The following is a 19,558-nucleotide window of genomic DNA, read 5'->3' as shown; positions in this document are numbered from 1 at the left end:
GATGATTTTACCTAGTTTAGGTAACGAAACAACTGCAAAAAAAAAACCAAGCTCATATAGCACCAAGGATCCTTCATTTCAACCCTGAGCTACAAATATTCTCCTTTATTGATAACAACTATCTGTTAGTTGCTTAAGAAATTTACAGGTGGCCTTATATATATATATTTTAAAATAACTAAATATTTATAGTTATCTTTTATTGAAACTATTATAGAAAAATGTGTTCATATGTAAATATAAACTGTATGTATAAATAATTACATATATACATGTGTCTGTGTGTACATACATAAAGCCCATAATTATACATGAACACATACAATTTATCTTGTAGTTATACTATTCTTTCTGGCTTTTTTTCTTTTGTATTTATTCTCATTTTTTCTTCTATTAAAAAAAAAAAAAGGAAAGGCCGATCATTGCTCTTTGTATTTCAGGATCTATACATGAATGTATTGCCTGAATAGGACTACTAGCAATGTATAAATATCTTCACTGTTCCATAATGTATAGCACTTGATGGTAGCTTTCACTGTACAAAGAACTTCAAGAATAATAACATAAGATATATAATCCAATAGTATAACTGCTTTCTTGGGCTGTTTTATTATATTCCAACTCTTAATAACAATTTAGAGCTCCTAAATTTGAGAAATCAAATAAGACATTTAAATCTTGAGCATTGTAAATTTGAAGAACTACTTAGATATCAAACTGATTCTTCACAGTTCATTCTCAAATTCCACAATATACATAGACATCTAAAATCTCAATTGTTAGACTGCAAAAAAAAAAAAAAAAGATTGTTAGATTACTAAAGACATGAAACAGGAAGAACTGAAGAGAGATGCCTGGAGCGAGAAGAATAAAAGAAATATAAATAATGCTTAAAAGCATTTTACCTGAAGGCCTTCTATGGCTAATCGAAGCATACTTGGTGTCAGCTTAGAAGCCTGTTTGAAAGTGAAATTACTCCAGTCTATAATCAAAACAAATCCATTTACTTGAAGTTCTGGGTCCTCGATCATAGCCTCTAATGAAAGAAGGATGGCACGTAAAATATCCACCAGTGTGTATCTGTCAACAGATAAAAGCAAAGATGGCCTTAAGCTAACCAATAATGTTCAGATGATAGAAGATAAGCCATTATTTTGCTATTACTAGGCAACATTTTCAGATTTCAGGTGATAAAGATTTCATGAAATATGATTACTGTAGCTATTGTAACTACATACATATAATGTTTCTTTAGGTTTAATAGAGTTAAGATTGGGAAAGTTAAACAGCAGCTATTCAGATGAGACCATATCATAATAGTAATTGTTCCATATGGTCCAGCTCTAATATCATTAGAACAACTCAATACTTCTTCCTCTCAAACTGCATTACATTTTGTTCAATAATCAGAATCAATATTCATCCAGAATGTCTTTATGTTACCTTCAGCATCACTGAACATGATAACACAAAAACCTGTGGAGTCTCCAAAATGTGACAAACCACATTTTCAATGGTTGTATGAATCAGCCTTTGAATAATCAGTTCAGTCATTGCTGGGAGGAAGATGGAGAAAGAGAAAGTGGTCTTAAAAAATAAACAAGATTTCTCTATGCATTGAAAAAAGTAATGCAAATCCCCATCAGGATTTGTCATAAAACAATTGATCAAGTGTAACATCAGAAATGTTGGTACCAATTGCATTGGATAACAATGTTTTCCCCCCAATAGTTTTACTTTCAGAAAAACTTTTGGTGATTATGGTAGATACCTTCAAATACCTGAACACAAATATAATTTCAAAATAACTGTATCATGTAGAACTCTAGAAATATGAAATTAACTTTGGATGACAATACTATATTTAATCACATAATATTTTGACATAAAAGGGCTAAAAGGGCTAAAAGAGATTTGTTGCTAATTTTGTTTATACTCAGTGTTTGATGTAACTTAGTAAAAGAATTTTAAAATAGAAATCAGCATACAATCTGATCTACGAGACACTTTATAGTATCATTGATCCAACAGTAAAAATACATTCTGCTTACAGAATACGAGAGATGGAAGGGGCCTTGGAAGTCTTCTAGTCCAACCCCCTACTCCTGCAAGCAGGAGATCTTATACCATGAGTGTCAAACTCGATTGCTTCATGTGATGTATCACGATGTATCACACCGTTTTTTACCTTTGTGGAGCCGGGGTGGGCTTGGCTTGTGCGTGACACATCCGGCCCAAGGGCCGCCAGTTTGACAACCCTGCTATACCATTTCAGGCAAGTGGCTGTCCAGTCTCTTCTTAAAAGCCTCCAGTGATGAAGCATGGACAACTTCTGAGAGCAAGCTGTTCCACTGTTAGGAAGTTTCTCCTTAGTTTTAGGTTGCTTCTCTCCTTGATTAGTTTCCATCCACTGCTTCTTGCCCTGCCTTCAGATGCTTTGGAGTATAGCTTGACTCCCTCTTCTTTGTGGCAGACCTTCAAATATTGGAAAACTGCTATCATGTCACTGCTAGTTCTTCTTTTCATTAGACTAGCCATATGACATACTGTACATATATGAATGTGGTATTCTCTAGACTAGCCATACATATATATACACGTGTGTGTGTGTGTGTGTGTGTGTGTGTGTGTGTGTGTGTGTGTGGTCTTTGATCACTGGGCAAAGATTTTAATGCAGCTACTTTCATCATAATTTATTCTAGGTTGCTATTTTCATAATAAAATCGACCATTGCAATACCTACGATTACAATTCTGTAATCATAGGTACTGTAATGGTCGATTTTATTATGAAAATGGCAGCCTAGAATAAATTATGATAAAAATAGCTGCATTAAAATCTTTGCCCAGTGATGAACTATTTACAAAAAAGTTTATTTCATACTCATTGTAGATCTGTAATATACAACATTTATTGATATGGATAGATGTGAAACCAATCATCCTTATTGTTATTTATGGTGACAGCACAGGGACAGAGGTGGTGGTGGGAGGCAGATATAAAATTGAAGTTCCTCCACAATCTTCTGACAGATTTCATTATATTTTTCTGACTGAACACGGAATCACAATATATACCTATTTTGAAGTAGACCTTAAGGACTTGAAATGCATGCCTGTTCTGGAGTTTTCATAACAGAGCTTTCCACATATTTAAGTTTAACAAAATTTCAGAGCTTCCATTTTAAGAAACGCCTCATTTTGCTTTCAGTGTTTCTAAGTCTGAATTTGAAAACCCTGTGGTCTGGTTTTCAAAACAACTAAAACTAATATACTAAATGGAATGCTTTTAAATAAAGTAAATTAAAGAGCTCTACATGTTGACTTTGTATGATTACATTTTGGGGCAATATTATGGAAGTGGTTTGTCACTACATTCTCCCAATGTATTTTTTAACTTCCCAGTTTAATTTATATCTCCAGAATTCCTTGTCCTCTCACATCCAAGTCTTAGTTCAATCTGACCCACTAACTTTCGTGAATTCAGTTACAGTAAGCAAGATGTACAGAAGTAGCATAAATTTGAAACAAAACCCCCCCACTTATTTAGCATATTGCACACGAACAGGAATAAGGGAAATGTCCTTGAAAATTTTTCTCCAGACCTCAGTTCAGAGCTCTTATCCAGGTCCTTCAACCTAGCTTAATAAAAATTGAGCATTGGTCATAGTTTTACCCATCTACAAAAACGTCAATCAATGTATTTATTTTAATCAACTATCAGATTTATAATTTAGTAATATCATGTACCATGTCTAACAAAATAGAATATTGCCAAGAAAACTATTAGAAAACCAGTTTCGCATCCTTAAAAACAGCTTTTTTTACAGTAGGGGTTCTTTCCTTTACCTAAGAAATAGGTTTGGAATGTTTTCTTCTGCATTTCTCAATTACCGTTTCAATATGTTGAAAATAAGCATTCAGCATTTTTCCATATCAGATCATATGAAAATGTTACCAAAGAAGTTCTCACTAGGTGAGCTCTACAGTGCGCTAGATAAAATACAATGTTCATAGTGTAGAACAATTATATTCTGTTTTTGCCTCCTTCAAATCTGGTCAGAGAAGTGGTAGCAGATATCCAGGGGTGAAAAGATAAAATGGGAACCGTGACTTTGCAGTAATATGTAGAAGATTAGTGCTAACAATCAACAAAATTAATCTCTAAATTAAATCCGGCTGACTTCAGTGAAACTTAGCTTTCATACAGCGTCTCCTGGGTCGCACTGTAAACCTGATGGTGTATCACTAATGCCTAAAGAATAATCTAGGATTTCTGCTTTATTTAACAGTGTCTAATGCCCCTATGTATACATGCTGTTAGAAAACCTCTGTTTATGCCATTTCTAAAAGTCTTTATGCCTTAAGAAAACAGATACAATTACCAAACTGGAAATGTAGTATTAAGCAAAATGTTCCTCTTTCAGTTCCAAAATTCAAAGTGGGTTTAAATGAAATTTCATACAAGGGGCAATTTTACAGACATTTCATACGTTCAGTAAATCTTATTGAAATTCTCACAGCAGAATTTACTCCAGAAAAGGCATGTAGAGAACTGTGCAACTATACTATGAATTATTTATATTGATGGAGTATGAGGTTATGTCAATACAAATGGAAAAATGAGAACATTTAACAGATAGCCTTTGTTAGATTTCATAGTTCTGTTCAATGGCAGATTAAATTCCAAACTGGGATTAAACATAGAATCTAGTTGGTTTAGAACAGTGATGGCTAACCTTTTTGCTACCGAGTGCCAAAAGCACACACGCACACCTATAATGAAATGTGTGCACAACCCCCACACGCGACCCCCCCACACGTGCACATCTAACCCTCCCTCCCGTGTGCACCTCTGCGCATGCACGGCGACCCTTGCATATGTGGAGGCCCTGTGCATGTGTGCGCGTCTCCCACATGTACCCCGTGCATGTGCGGCAGAGACCTGAAACCCAGCTGGCCGGCGGGAGGCGCGTGCACATGCAGGGTGGAGCTGAGCTGGGGTGATGGCTTGCGTGCCCGCAGAGAGGGCTCTGCGTGCCACGTGTGGCAAGCGTGCCATAGGTTCACCATCAAGGGTTTAGAATGTCCTTATTTTACTTCTTTAAATCAATCTCTTTTAGTAATGTTAGTGTTATTTATCTTTACTCTTGGGAATAGAATAACAAGTACTTATTTCTATCAAGTCTCAGCCCAACCTACCTCACAGGGTTGTGGGAAAAATAGGAGGCAGCAGCATTCTTCCTTTCAGCAGCAAGAGGAAAGGAGAGGTTTATGGATTTGCACCATGAGTCTGAATTGTGTGCTCATCTACAACTTTACTCACACAGAAACCCCCTTTCATATTTCTCACTGAACACCTGGCATGTGGAAATGGGGCTAAAGACTAACCCTAACCTTTATTATTATTCTTAATTGAATTTATTATTCATCTTATCAGTGAATGAAATTTTTGCATGGAGGGAATAAAACAGCAAGGCTTTTGAACTAGATACTGATCCCACTAAACTATATGGTCTATTACTTTTCCATAGAACTTTTAACTGAAGTTAGAAAATGAGTGAAAGAAATTCTCCTGAGTAGCAGCACCCATTTTTCTCTTCAGAAATAGCATTAGGACTAAAGCTACCCACCAGCAGAACCATTCATCTCAAATAACTTATTATACTCTTTCTGTGTTCTATCTACTGTATAGAGATGTAGACCAGTAGTGGTTTTCAAATCTGTCGCTACTGGTTTGCTTGTGGGCGCTTGCACGCTCATGCACAACGCCTCTGCGCATGCGCAGAGATGTCCAGGTGAGTGGGCAGAGCTTCCCACCACCGCCGCTACTGGTTCGCCCGATCCAGGAAGAACTGGTAGCAACCCACCACTGATGTAGACAGCTGAGAGTCAACATGGTATGGTGGTTAAAGTGGTGCAATAGGAGCAAGGAAGACCATTTTTTAGTCCTCCCTTAAACGCTGAAGTCAGCTGAGTGACTTTGGGCCAATTGTTCCTCCTCAGCCCTTAAATCAGTGTCAATCACTGCAACAAACCAACTGATAAACAAATTTTTTTCTCACACCATGCACTGATAGTTTTGGTTTAAGAACTAAGCAATCATACTGCAAGCAAGCATAGACTTCTCCAATCACGTGGGACAAATGGTTAAGAGAAGCATCTAGATCAGAGGTGTCAAACTCAAGGCCCCGGAGGCTGGATCCGGCCTTAGATCTGGCCTGCGGGGCCACCCTGGAAACAGCGAAGGACCAGCCTGTGGTGCCTCTGCCAGCAAGAATGGAGCCCAGGAAGGCCACAAGTTCCATTTTCGCTGACAGAGGGCTGCAGGAGGATCCCCCCAGCCCTGTCCAGGCCACCACAGGTGCCCCCGACACAAATGACATCAAGCTGGCCACACCCACCCAGCCCCCCGAAGTCAAACACAATCCTGATGTGGCCTTCAATGAAATTGAGTTTGACACCCCTGATCTAGATGCATTACATTGTAGGATATTCTGCTCAGGGTTTTGCAATAGGGCTGTGTGAAGAAGGTGTGTTCTATCTTAGGCACTTTGTACTGCAGAGACAACACTCATCTGACCCCATGAGAAATCTCGAGATAGGGCTGTCCTGCCTGAACTGCCTGCCTAGCTCATGACTATTACGGCAGTCGAAGCAGTGGGATTGCTGAGGCTGGCTAGTTACGAGGAAGAATATAATGATAACCTTACAGAGTGTCTCAATTAGAGCAAAGCATCTCATCAAAACTTTGCACAGCACTGCTGTGTGACTATTATACACATAAACCTTGGTAAGTGAGGATTTCTACTTAGATTTCTTTAGAAGAAAATATATGTAGCTCGCTGTTGAACTATGGAGTTCTTGATGGACTTGATTGTTTGCTTGCAGATATTTTATTACCTGACTATGTAATATCATCAGTGCTGATGATGTTACCTCATTGGGTTATGAAAATATCTGCAAGCAAACAACCAAAGCTCAGAAAGCACCAAGGACTCCACCTTAGAGTTCTCTAAGATTTTTGTTTAGCCTAGAAGATTCCCAGCTGTGCTTTTAAAGTATACAGATGTATTGATGAGAGAAACAGAATCTGTTGAATTCTATTTCTTGTGTCGTTTTTATAGATTTCCATGTCAAAGATACATTTTTTTCCCTACCACTCAACTTGAATTTTAAATGTTTAGCACAAGGACATGGTCTGCAATTTATGTATGAATCTATGAGAGACAGGACCGTTCTACAAAATCTATTTCCAACTTAATTGGAATAGGAATTTGCTAATTGGACTTATTCAAATGAGAAGCTGATAGTGGCAGCAATCGATTGTCTATATCATGGTTCTTATTTCTTTTACAATCAACAGTCACGTCAGTATAATTATGACCCAACAGACATTTATGCATGCATAATAAATTTACAGACAAGCACATTTCTTTTATCTTAGACATGAAAAGACTGGGAAAAGTTAACTGATGGAACAGAAACATCTGAGCTGTTCCAACTTATGTAGGAAAAAAAGGAGAGACTTATGTCAGGTAAGCTAAGAGGGCAAAGCCCTAACATATGTAGACCTGACTTTTTCTTTGAAAATGCATTGCTAAAGCATATCCATCCACAGCAAAGGAGACATTCCAGAGGAATAAGCCAATATGATATGTTCTCTAATTTCACCTGTCTAATATTCCAAGACAGACAGATATAGGATCAGCATGAGGAAGAAATCTAAATGCTGTAGAAATCAGATTAAACTTGTCAGGACTACAGAAGTCTAATCACATTGCTTGGAGTTGATAGTTCAGTTCCCTGCTATGAGTTTTTTGTTTATTTGTTTTGGTTCTGGTTTCCTTTCTGTTTTTAATCCATCAGCTTTCTCTTGCTCATGACTAAACTACGTTTTAGCAGACTGTTTTATTGGGAATGCATCAATATATTTTAAGATAGTTAAAGCTTCAATGTGTATATCACTGGAAGATATGAAAGACCAGGCCAGGGACAGATCATAATGGATGACCTATGTGGTCACTAAAAGTCAGCACCAACTTGATGGCACATAATCAGTTTTAAGATACTTCATTGGCAGACTTTGTGCCTCTGAGACACGGTTCTTGCTTTTTCAAGAAACTAGATCAAAAGTGAGTGCAACACTTGTGCAAACCACTAGCATTTTGTCAACAATGGTTTCTTGCCCTTCGTACAATAGCAGCCCAATTGCATTCCCCTGAGCAAAATGATGATGATTAAGAAAAGGTTCAATTCAACAGTTATTTTTATACCGTGTGTTTTACCCTGCTACAAAGGTCCCATGTAGGAATGCAGCATCTGAAGTTGGGCATTATTCGGGGTAATTAATTCTGATTACAACTTCAGAGGAGGTGGAACCTTATTTTTGAACTCATACACTATTCAGGTCACCCAAAAGCCATGCTATGCCAATATAAAGTGAGGCAAGGTCAAAAGAAAAGAACAACTGTTCTATAAAGAAACATCTGGATTGTGTGCAGTTACAATAGAAATTTTAATTTGAGCAGTGTAAACACTATAAGATCAGTCTAGAACAGGGGTGCCAAACTCACATCGTCACCACATGACATATTGGGACTTTTCCCCTCCTTTACTAAACTAGGCAGGGGCGTGGCCAGCGCGTGACACATCCGGCCTGTGGGCTAGGAATTTGACAGCCCTGGTCTAGACTGTCCTGGTTTCATATCACTACTCCAATCACAGCCACAGGCACTGGAACTTGAAGTTTTCACTAGAACGATGAAACTTTCTTTACTGATATGAGGCCAAGAGGTGTCAGAATGATGAAAACAACATCGTGGCCAGTGGTGGGATTCAGCCAGTTCGCACCTATTCGGGAGAACCGGTTGTTAAAAGAAATCTTATTTTGGTTTTTTTCCACTTTACAGGGCTAATCCTGTAAGGAAGGCAGGAAGGAAACATTCTGGTGTTGTTTCTAGCCTAATCTTTATTGTCCTGCTTACAGAAACTGCCTCTGTGGTTAACCCTCATTACATTGTAACAGCTAAGGCGCTTCACTCATAGACGTGAGTGATGTTGAATTGGCCACGCCCACACAGTCACATGACCACTGAGCCACACCTACCCAGCTGGTCATTAGGGCAGAGACCTGGTTGTTAAATTATTTGAATCCCACCACTGATCGTGGCATTGTGCCATAAGCTCCACCCCTACTGCCTATGCATGTGACATCACAATATAGTCCAAAAGGGGCGGGTTATCTCACTGCATTGCAACTTTCCTCGCTTCTCTATCCAGTAATGAAACCCCTAAATGAGACATTCATTTTCTTTCAGTCTTCCAAGACAGACTCTGTATCTACTGTAGGTACTCCAGACAATCCTTTCAGGTAATGACTCTTTTTGATAGGAAAGACAGCATGTTGTTTGTTAGTTACTACATTTAATTTATTATGATTGTACAGTATTGACCTCTCAGAAGAAAGAAGCAAGCATTATGGCCCACAAATGCCCAATTAATTCAATCATTCTGGCGTATTGTGATCCTTGATGGGGAGCAAGTGGGGGAGAGGGAAAACATGACATTTACCATTTCATTTCAAGTAGCAAGCTACCTTGAGCCAACCTCAAGTGCTTACCTACTTCAAGAGACTATTGTAAAAAAATAAAAGAGGAGAACCATGTATACTGCCTTGAACTCCTTCAAGGAAGTATAAATGAAAGTAAAGTAAAATGCATCAATGAGAAGTGAGGATAGGATGGCATAAAAGTCTTCTTCATGGATCAGAACTCTTTAACTCAAAGTTGGACAGACCTTAGGCTTTGTGACATTCACAAAATGCATCATGTTGGAGGGACATTAAAATTAATGGAAATTTTATTAAAGCAGGTTTGAGCGTATCACTTTTCTGTTTCATAGGTAAGTCCTTGTATATTAATATTACTGTTTTCTGGTAAAGAAGCTGATACTGAATCTGCCAAGAAAGAAGAAACGTAAATTTGCCTTCAAATTTTATAGGTTGCTAAACATTGGGAAACCCAGTTCATTTGGAAAAGTAGAAAACAGCAACATGGGTTAACAACATTGTCAAGACATTATTTCTCTCACATTGTTCTTGTCTCAATGGCCAAGACCTAAATTGGGATGCCTGGAAGCTGTGGGGAGCCTGGATAGGGAACCAGAGATTTCTGCAGAACCCTGGTCAGATGGAGTGGCTGCGGGTGAGGAATCCCTCTGTACCTAGGAGTTTATCATTTTTGGTCTTAGATGGGATTGCACTACCCAGGCAGACCTGGTGCACAATCTCGGCATCCTCTTGGATTCACAGCTCTTGCTTGAAGAGCAGGTGGCAGTTGGGGCTAGGAGGATCTTTGCTCAACTGCACCTTGTGCATCCGTTATGGCCCTTCCTCGATAAGCAGGCCCTTTGCTCTGTCACTCACACCCTGATTGATTCCTATCTGGAATACTGAAATGTGCTCTACATGGATCTTCCCTTGAAAAGTACCTGGAGACTTTAGTTGGTACAGATTACGATCACATGAGCAATATCGGGCGTCCCAAGGATGGTGCATGTAACACCTCTGCTGTGTAAGCTGCATTGGGTGCCAGTTTGCTTCCAGATCCAATTCAAGATGCTAGTTATGACTTTTAAAGCCCTACAGGCCAGATCACCTGACAAGTCATCTATGGCCCATTATATTGAACCGTCCCACTCTATCAGGCAGGGAAGGTAGGCTGCAGATCCCACCAGTTAAAAATTTTCAACTGGCAGAAAGAAAGCCTTCTCTGCCATTGCCCCAGCCCTTTGGAACATTCTTCCCCCAGAGATGAGGTGGGGGCCTCCACCCTCTTGGCCTTTTGGAAATGCTTGAAGAGTTGGCTCTGCCAACTCGCTTGGGGATAACACAGGAGCACGCAGCCATGGGGCTCTGAAGTCCTTCCCTTTCCTTTTGAATTTTAATTATTTAATTCTTATTTTTTAACTGTTTTATTGTAATGTTTATATATAGTTTTTTATGTTTTTGTGACTATTTGTATGCCATCCAGAGTCACTCTATGAAGGAGATGGGCAGTTCTAAGTACCATATGATGCATCAAAAAATGAATAATTCAAGAATGAACTTCTCAGAGATACCCAACTGGCACCAGCATTGCAACTTCAAATTAGAAGTTTCAAGGATTGTTGTCCACTGTCTTAAATTGCTTGCCAACTTTATCCTTGGTTGTCTTTTAATTTGCCATTGCCATTGTTTTTTATTCTTGTACTTTTGTTTCAATATTATGTTATTGCTGTTGTTGTCTATTAGCCTGGAATCAGTTGGATCTAGGGCAAGTTAGAAAGATTTTGAATAAACAAATAGTTGGCAAATTGGGTCAGGGGACAAATTGCTAATTGCATTAGCACCTGCTGTTCAAGTCCCAGGAAAGTGTAACTGAGTAATTGAGAATGAACTTCTCACTAGTCACTGATGAGAAACCAATCTTCCCCCCAAAAAGTTTTAGATGAAAGATTCTATTAAAATCAGTTTCCATTCATTGTTTTCACCATCATCTTATGATTGAAGCTCCATAGGCACACCTGATCTGTGCACATGGTTTTTTGCCAGAATTTCAAGTTTGGGAAGAACTTTTCAAAAATTAATCTAGCTCCTTCCCCCTGAATTAGATTACAAATATAACAGTTTGGCTCCTGCACATTAGAATCAAATAAATGTTCTTATTCCTATCATAAGTTTGGAATGGAATATCATTGAGATCAAAGGTGATATGAACCCATTATGATGATGTCAAACATATAGACTGTAGTACTACGATGGATTCAGATGAGCATCTTAGCCTACCCCCCCCCTTCCCCCCATGAGTTAAAACCTTTACCTGCTTTGGTCCCAGTTGGCAGCAAACAGCACCAGGATCTTCCTGCCATAATGGTCAAGGTTGGCCAACCCTCCTGGGAAGCCATCCTTGAGTGCTTGCTTGATGCCTGGATCAGTGGCTTTGAAGCTCTTGAACATATCAAGGTTCTGCTGACGATACTCAAAGTATTGGGCCAACAAGCGAAACGCTTCAAAATGCTGGAACTTTCTGGCCCGCAAGAAGCGGAGGATAAAGGCATCATCTGTGCGTAGAAAGCCAATGTCCGGTCGGGTGATCACCATGTCCCGAACTTCTTGGATGTCTTGGTGCAGAGTGTCTGGGTTCTCATTCAGTTCCAATCGGGCCTTCTCCAGGGTCTCTGGAGACAGACCTGCCTGCAAATGAGTCATTGTGCCACTTGGTCCGATAGTGGTTCTTCTAGTACAGAAGAAGGGGTGAAACCTCCAAACTGCCACAAAGCCTGCAATTCGGTCTCTTGTTTTGATCTATGAAACTCTCCCTTCCATTTCTAGTATCCAACAAGTTAGGTAATTCTTTGCTACCAATCTCTCCAACACTAATGCCTAATATGATTCAATTAATATATGCCCCTCAATTCCAATCTACCCTTCCCATCCCCCAATTAACTACACACACACATACTGTACTATTGCTCTGCTCTCCTTTCTCAGCTCCAAATCCCACCCTTCCAACATCTGTCCACAGCTTGAAGCTGCAGCAAAACTATAACTCACATATAATTGAACCCAATTACTCTCCTTCTGCAGCAATTGCCTGTTGATGACTAGAAATAATGGCTCTGACAGGGCCCAAGTAGAGAGAATAGAGCATCTCCTTCTCATTCAGTCTGTGGTTTAAACAATCGGGTGAGCGCAAAAAAAACAACACCACCCCACTAAAATAAAATGCCTTGATCAGCAGATACAGATCAGCATTATGATGCCAGCCAGAACAAGGCCAAACAGCCGTACAGTGACTTTGCCTGGAGTGCAGAAGAGATTGAGGTAATTACTCCCTCCACCACAGGCACACGCTAATATTTCCCACCCACTTCTACCTGCAAATTAGAGATCTTCACCTTGCCGCTGCTGAAATAGCTAAAGAACTGCAATTTCAATAAATACGATCTAATTCCCACCTTTCAGTAAAGATGTTTTTTTTTTCCCCCTGCCTCCCTCACTCTCTCTGAGCCATTCCTGTATAGCATTTAAAAATCAATGCGTGGTAGGGTTCAAGAGGCATGTGCTGATCAGCTGGGTAAATTGGATTATTGTTTTTAATCAATTAGCTGCTTCTTCAGATACCATCTCCCCCAAAAGAGCTTTTTAATCTCCGGAGCAGGGGATGGATTCCTCTACCACGTCTTTCCACCCACTTGTCCACTTACATAGTGACCTCATCTAGTACCAGCAAGGCTGCCGTCTGTCCCTCTCCGTCGCCTATAGAAAAGGGGGGTGGGGTGGGAAAGAGCGGGGAGAGGCCGGGGGTGAAATCTGGGTCCTTTTCACTCACTGAAGGAGCAGGTCTGGTCGCCTCGCGGAGATCCCAGCCATCCGCCGGAAGAAAGGCATTCAGAGACAAAAAGGAACAGCCAAGTAATGCCTACCAGCCAAAAAGCCAACCAACATACACCAGGCAATGCGGCACCTTCCGGCATCCATCAGCCGAGGCAGCAACTCCTTCGGATGGGAGGCAAAAAGAGGCAGCGGCGGTCAGAAAGGAGCAGCCGATCGATCAAGGACGGGCCTGTGGGCTCAGGGCTCCCCTCTTCTCTCCCGTCCGCTCCCCTTTTCCCCCTTTCCGCAATGGTGGTCCAGGCATCAGGGCGTGGAGGCGGCGTGTCCTCCTCGCCGGTCTCTTCGGGGAGGGCGGCGGGGGGGGGGGCGGAATGCAGAGCTACTTGCCAGAGGAAAGGTGAAGCTGGGCGGCCGCCGGTAGCCGAGAGCCTCCCAGCTACCCGCACGCCTTTGTGTTCCTGCAGGAGCGGCCGGTGACTTCTGCTGTGGCTCAGCCTGGTGATGGATGCGCCGCTTCCAGCAGGTCTACGTCAATCAAGGCTCCCTGGGCGGCAGCCGCCGGGGCAAGTTACTTCAGATCAAATCCCCCGCCCGAGCCCCTCGCATTGTTGTTACCCAGCCCGATCTTTTCCTCTCTGGCTCGGGAGGCTGGGTTTGGGATGTGGGGAGGGGGAAGCCTCGGCGGAACAGCGCGGGAGGGAGAAGAGCAGTTTTCCAATAATAGCCCCCGAGTCCCACCACGGCTTGGCCTTCCACCGCATTGCTTTCTCCGGCGCTTCTTGCTCGATCAGCGGAGCGCTTGTCTTTCTACCATCAACCCATCCGCCAGAATCGCCCCCGCCCCCGCCCCCATCGACTCTCACGCCCCCCGCACCCCCGCCGCCCATTTGTTTGCGATGCCCCAACTGCGAGAGATTTAGTTGCTGAAGGCTGTTCTGGGGCATTGGGTGAAACGAGGCCTGGTCGATTAATCTTATGGTGCCGTTTCTAATAAGAAAAAGCGAGTCCCCCCTCACCCTTCCCGATTCAATATTGTGAAGCCGGCGATATATTGTTTGCCCGGATTCCAAGCAGCAACACATGTGGAAATATTACAAGGGAAACTGCCATTGACAGCATCTTGTTTTTAATCTTTCAGAAATGGTATCTGGGGCAAAGCTACACACTGCCACCACAATTGAGCAAAATCTACTTCGCCCTGCTTGTCCCCTTCTGCCTCCATTATATACATGACTGAAGTTCCAGGCTACCCACTCTCTTTTAGCCCATCCTACCTCACTGGGTTGTTGTAGAGAACAAGCTGAGGGAGCATTATGTATGCTGCCTCAAACTCCTGAATGAAGCACAGGATATACTACTAATACTACAAATAAACATTGTACAGGCAAACACTAGGTTTAGTGACAAGGTGGGCTACTTTTGCATTTATCCTCACGTTCATCTAACTATAGCACAAAGATGATTTGTTCTCTTTAGCTCAGCTGTGAGTTTGACTGTTGCCAAGCCAGAAATAAAATGAGAGGAAATTTGAATTTTCTTTAAATACCCTCTCAATCTCCCTATTTGCATAGCTGATTGTTGAATTACAGTAATAAAAGACAGTGGTAAACATTGAAAAAACATTGAGAAATCTCAAAATTTTATTGTTTTTATTCTGTGAGTCGCCCTGAGTCCTACGGGAGAAGAGCGGCATATAAATATGATAATAAATAAATAAAATAAATAAATAACAAAAAGAAGGATATTTGCATGCATTAAGTAAGGTATTAAGCAAATATCCACATTTTCTGCCTAAATTTTGTTCATTCCCAGAAGAAAAGTTTTTAACCAAAGCTGATGCCGCTGGATTCCATTATATATTATATATATCCCTGCTTCTTCCATCATATAACTTATACACCTTTTTGTTGTATTTTTGTAATTTTAGATTCATTTTTAAACTCCTTCTAAAGATAGTTTTTTTATCATCCTTCCAATATTCCTTTAATATTCCCAATTTGATGCATGTTAGTTTACTTTCTATCTACCCTTAATTACTTTCCTTCTCATCCTTTCCTACAACAAGAAAAACATTAAAGAAATAGGAATGGAGATAGTGATGGCCCATAATATTTTAGCCAAACTAATGAGGTCTTGCTGAAAGCTACTTCTTGGGTACAGCATTAGCTCTCTCTGCTGCAGAGAGAAATTTTTAGAAAGGGAATTTGACAGGAAGCTTCCAGATATGTTGGGTAAAGATAGACAACAATTTAAAAGACGGCAACAATTTTGCCATCTTGCTTGGCAAAAATACAAAGCTTTAGCAAGAATTCTCAGACTCTGCTCACACCTGCCTTCCTGGAAGTTTTCCCCCCCTACCCTTTGAGTGACATATGTCAATTTGAAGATATGCTTAAAGGGCAAAAACTGTACTACAGGCAATCCTCAATTTACAACCATTTGTTTAGTGACCACTCAAAATGGTACCAATGGTCATAAAATTGGGCATGACTCACTTAATAACAGTCTTGCTTAGCAACAGAAATTCTAGTCCTAATTGCAGCATAAGTAAAGGACTACCTTTAGTTACTAAGTAAGATTTGTAACTAGATAGCTACAAGGTTCTAATGCCAAACATTAAGAAAACAGACATTAGATGATTAATAATCCTGTGGTTCAATTTATCATCTCCAGCTGCTGCTGATCGAACAGTTCCCTTTGTTTGGGATCATCCTGAACAATCTCCTTCTTCTCATCATCATCATCATAATAATAATAATAATTTTATTTCTATACCGCCCTTCTCCCGAAGGACTCGGGGCGGTGTACAGCCAATTTAAAAGCACAAGACACAACAGTGATTAAAAATTAAAATAATTAAATAGATTTGGCCACTTTAAAACCCCAAAAAATTTAAAATACCCCAATTTAAAATTATTATATTGATAGCCCAGCCTGGCGGAACAACAGGGTCTTCAGTCCGCAGCGAAACACCCGGAGGTCGGAGATCTTACGTATTTCCGGGGGCAGTTCATTCCACAGGGCTGGGGCTCCCACAGAGAAGGCCCTCCCCCTGGATGTCGCCAGCCGACATAACTTGGCTGATGGCACCCTGAGGAGACCCTCTCTGTGGGAGCGAACTGGCCGGTGGGAGGCTATTGGTGGCAGAAGTCGGTCTCGAAGGTACCCAGGTCCTGTGCCATGGAGCGCTTTAAAGGTGATGACCAACACCTTGAATTGCATCATCATGTTAAAGACTCTCCATCTTTTCCCCTCTTCCTTTCAGCCCAGGAAAAAGAAGGGAGAACCCCCCCCACCCTTTTGGCTTGCCATTTAATGTTTATTTTTTCAAATCCTATGTGAGAAGCTGGTTTTGGTTTATTTTAATTTGCTAATTTCCCCAAGAAAAGTGTAAAAATGTTTCTCAAATACAGTATTCAAGATGGAGGAGAAATTCTTGTTCAGTTAAACAACTCTTTTCCTTAGTTTTATTTCCTTTTTAATCTGAAAGAAGCTAAAGTGTCTTCATCACATGTCAGGAAATATATTCCAGTGCAGCAAAAGAAAAGTATTGTTTCCTGCTTCTTAAACCAGAAATCCTTTCTTAATTTAGTTACTAAGAAGGCAACCTCTTCCTTCTTTGGCAAATTAAGCTGTGTCCCACAACTTGCTCAAAAAAAGATGTGCATGTGAGTGGGAATGTTACAATATTTTCCCTTATTTGAATGACAAGAAATTTGAAACCTTTTCTCCTTAGTTGCTGGATCAAGGAGCTTTAACTTTATTTATTTATTTATTTATTTATTTATTTATTTATTTATTTATTTATTTACTTACTTATTTACTTATTTATTTACTTATTCATTCATTCATTCATTCATTCATTGCTTTCTGCAGCTATAGCTGAACTCTGTGTATGCTTCATTAAAGTTAACTGGTGTTTTTTTTAACTCAGTCTTTGTTTTTCTCTCACTGAATTGAATGTATTAAATTCTCTGTAGATTATTTACTGCCTCTTACCTGATTGCTTCCCTCAAATATTCTTTGTGCTAAATTCACTGTAAGTTGTCAGCTACTTATTGATTGTCTTGTATATAATTAGTTTTAAATACCATTTAATAACATGTATTGATTCGTTATTAATTATTAAATATAATTTCAGGTTTGGACAGCTTGAACACATAAACCTTTGAATAACCCCTGCTAAGATCCCAACCTAATTGGTATTGTGAAAGGCTCCAGTTGTAATAATTTTAAATGACATGTCCTCATGAAGTTGCCTTCTTCCCGATACCAATCCATAGCAGATTAGATCTTTTCCATCTGTTCCAGTTTAAAAATAGTGTTTTTCCTCTTCTCCCTAGCCAATTTTTGCCATTGACGCAGTCTGGAATCTATCATTGACACAGGATGTGCTCAGCTTTTATTGGTCATTTTAAGCTGTGTAAGCCCTCCCAACACCCAACAGGAACAGCTTACCTTCAGAAGTTGTGGGAGCTTCATCACTGGAGGCTTTCAAGAAGAGATTGGACTGCCATTTGTCAGAAATGGTGTAGGCCAGGGTCTCCTGCTTTTGGGGGGGGTTGGACTAGATGACCTATAAGGTCCCTTCCAACTCTGTTAATCTAATCTAATTTTTTTAAAAAACCTCCCCTCCATTACTGTACATGGCCATTTTGGCTTAGGCTGCAGAACTATTTGCCCTACTGCATAAACCAGACTAAGAAATCAACTCCATAGGAAGATTAGAATTACTTGTATTAAGATTGGCCATAGTAAGGGAAGTCAGAACAAGAAACAATGGAAACTAATCAAAGAGGGAACCAATCTAGAAATAAGGAGACATTTCCTGACGATTAATCAATGGAACGGCTTGCTTTCAGCAGTTGTAGGTGCTCCATCACTGGAGGTTTTTAAGAAGAGATTGGAGAACCATTTGTCTGAAATGGTATAGGGCTGTGATGGCGAACCTATGGCACGCGTGCCAGAAGTGGCACACAGACCCCTCTCTGTGGGCACGCGTGCCATTGCCAGCTGGTCTCTGGGTTTCTGGCATGTGCATGCACGCCAGCCAGCTGGTCTTCGGGTTTCTGGTGCTCCAGTGTGTGAGAAGACCAGCTGACAAGTGCGCATGCGTGCGCCGGAAACCCAAAGAGCAGCTGGTGACGGCGTGCATGCCCACAGAGCTTGCACATGCTGGTTTAAGCACTCGGTGCCGAAAAGATTTGCCATCACTGGTATAGGGCCTCCTGCTTGAGCAGAGGATTAGACTAGGAGACTTCCAAAGTTCCTTCCAACTCTGTTGTTTTTGTAGTCCCAATTATGCTTTACTCCCCCACCCCTATACTTACAGTATGTGAATTAGAGAGGTCTCCTCCTGAGCTCCTTTCCAGTTCCTTCTGCTTATTTTGGATTTAAGTCATGTTTTCCCCTCATCTTGTTGATAGTGAATTTGGCCAGTCTTCATCAAGGTCATCTTCCTTATTCTCCACAAGAACTGACCAAAACCTGGCTACTCCAGAGGCATCTATTCATGTCATGTCTATTCTGAAGTGTTCTTCGGATCTTACATTAATTTGTGTGAAACAGAACTATATTTGTGTTATTAAAAAAATCAAATGACTGCTCTTTTGAATGATCCAAAGAATGGGCAAGACAGAGAAAGAGAGAGGAAGACAAAAAACAAGATAAGTGAGAGAAGATGAAGGAGGCAAGTGAAAGGCAGAGTATATCAGCAAGATGGAACATGACCAAGAGGCCAAGAGGCTACAAGCAAGAAAGACAGACAACAAACCAGAGACAGAAAGTGGGGTAGAGGGAACTATTAATCCAATTAGCAGGTTTCAGTTACAGGGAAAGGGCATGGGGTAAAGTGGAACAGAGACACCCAGTGCATCTTCTCCTTTCTTCTACACCCCTCTTCCGCACCTGCTAATCTGACTGCCAGCTCACAGAGTACTAAATCCCATCTTTAAAAAACAACACCACTCTTTCAAAAAAAGTGCTAAACCAAAATTTCTAGTTATGTCCAATATTTATATAGTAGCTTTAAGAACTCTTATATTTCCTGAGGGATGCAGTGGCTCAGTGGCTAAGAAACTGAGCTTGTAGATCGAAAGGTCAGCAGTTCAGCGGTTCGAATCCCTAGTGCCGCGTAACAGGGTGAGCTCCCGTTACTTGTCCCAGCTTCTGCCAACCTAGC

At 40.6% G+C, this 19,558-nt stretch overlaps 1 protein-coding gene and 1 long non-coding RNA gene across 2 annotated transcripts in view; one reads left to right on the top strand and one right to left on the bottom strand.

Moving 5' to 3' along the window:
• CLVS2 (clavesin 2) overlaps nucleotides 1–14,214 on the bottom strand; it is a 49,937-nt gene extending 35,723 nt beyond the window's left edge. Inside the window, exons 1-2 of the mRNA XM_034418714.3 lie at nucleotides 11,861–14,214; nucleotides 906–1,080 (exon numbers count right to left, since the gene is read on the bottom strand). Of these exons, the coding sequence (XP_034274605.1) occupies nucleotides 906–1,080; nucleotides 11,861–12,249 (564 nt within the window). The 5' untranslated portion in view covers nucleotides 12,250–14,214. The remainder of the gene's footprint in view (nucleotides 1–905; nucleotides 1,081–11,860) is intronic.
• LOC117666233 (uncharacterized) lies at nucleotides 9,244–11,354 on the top strand. The gene is made up of 2 exons (XR_004591693.2): nucleotides 9,244–9,372; nucleotides 11,033–11,354. It is a non-coding gene; the product is annotated as an uncharacterized LOC117666233 (long non-coding RNA).
• Nucleotides 14,215–19,558: the final 5,344 nt, after the last annotated feature.

Source organism: Pantherophis guttatus, chromosome 1 (genome assembly GCF_059756535.1).
Source record: "Pantherophis guttatus breed Tessera chromosome 1, ASM5975653v1, whole genome shotgun sequence".
In the NCBI taxonomy this organism is placed as follows: Eukaryota; Metazoa; Chordata; class Lepidosauria; order Squamata; family Colubridae; genus Pantherophis; species Pantherophis guttatus.
This window is presented reverse-complemented; position numbering and strand designations above follow the sequence as displayed.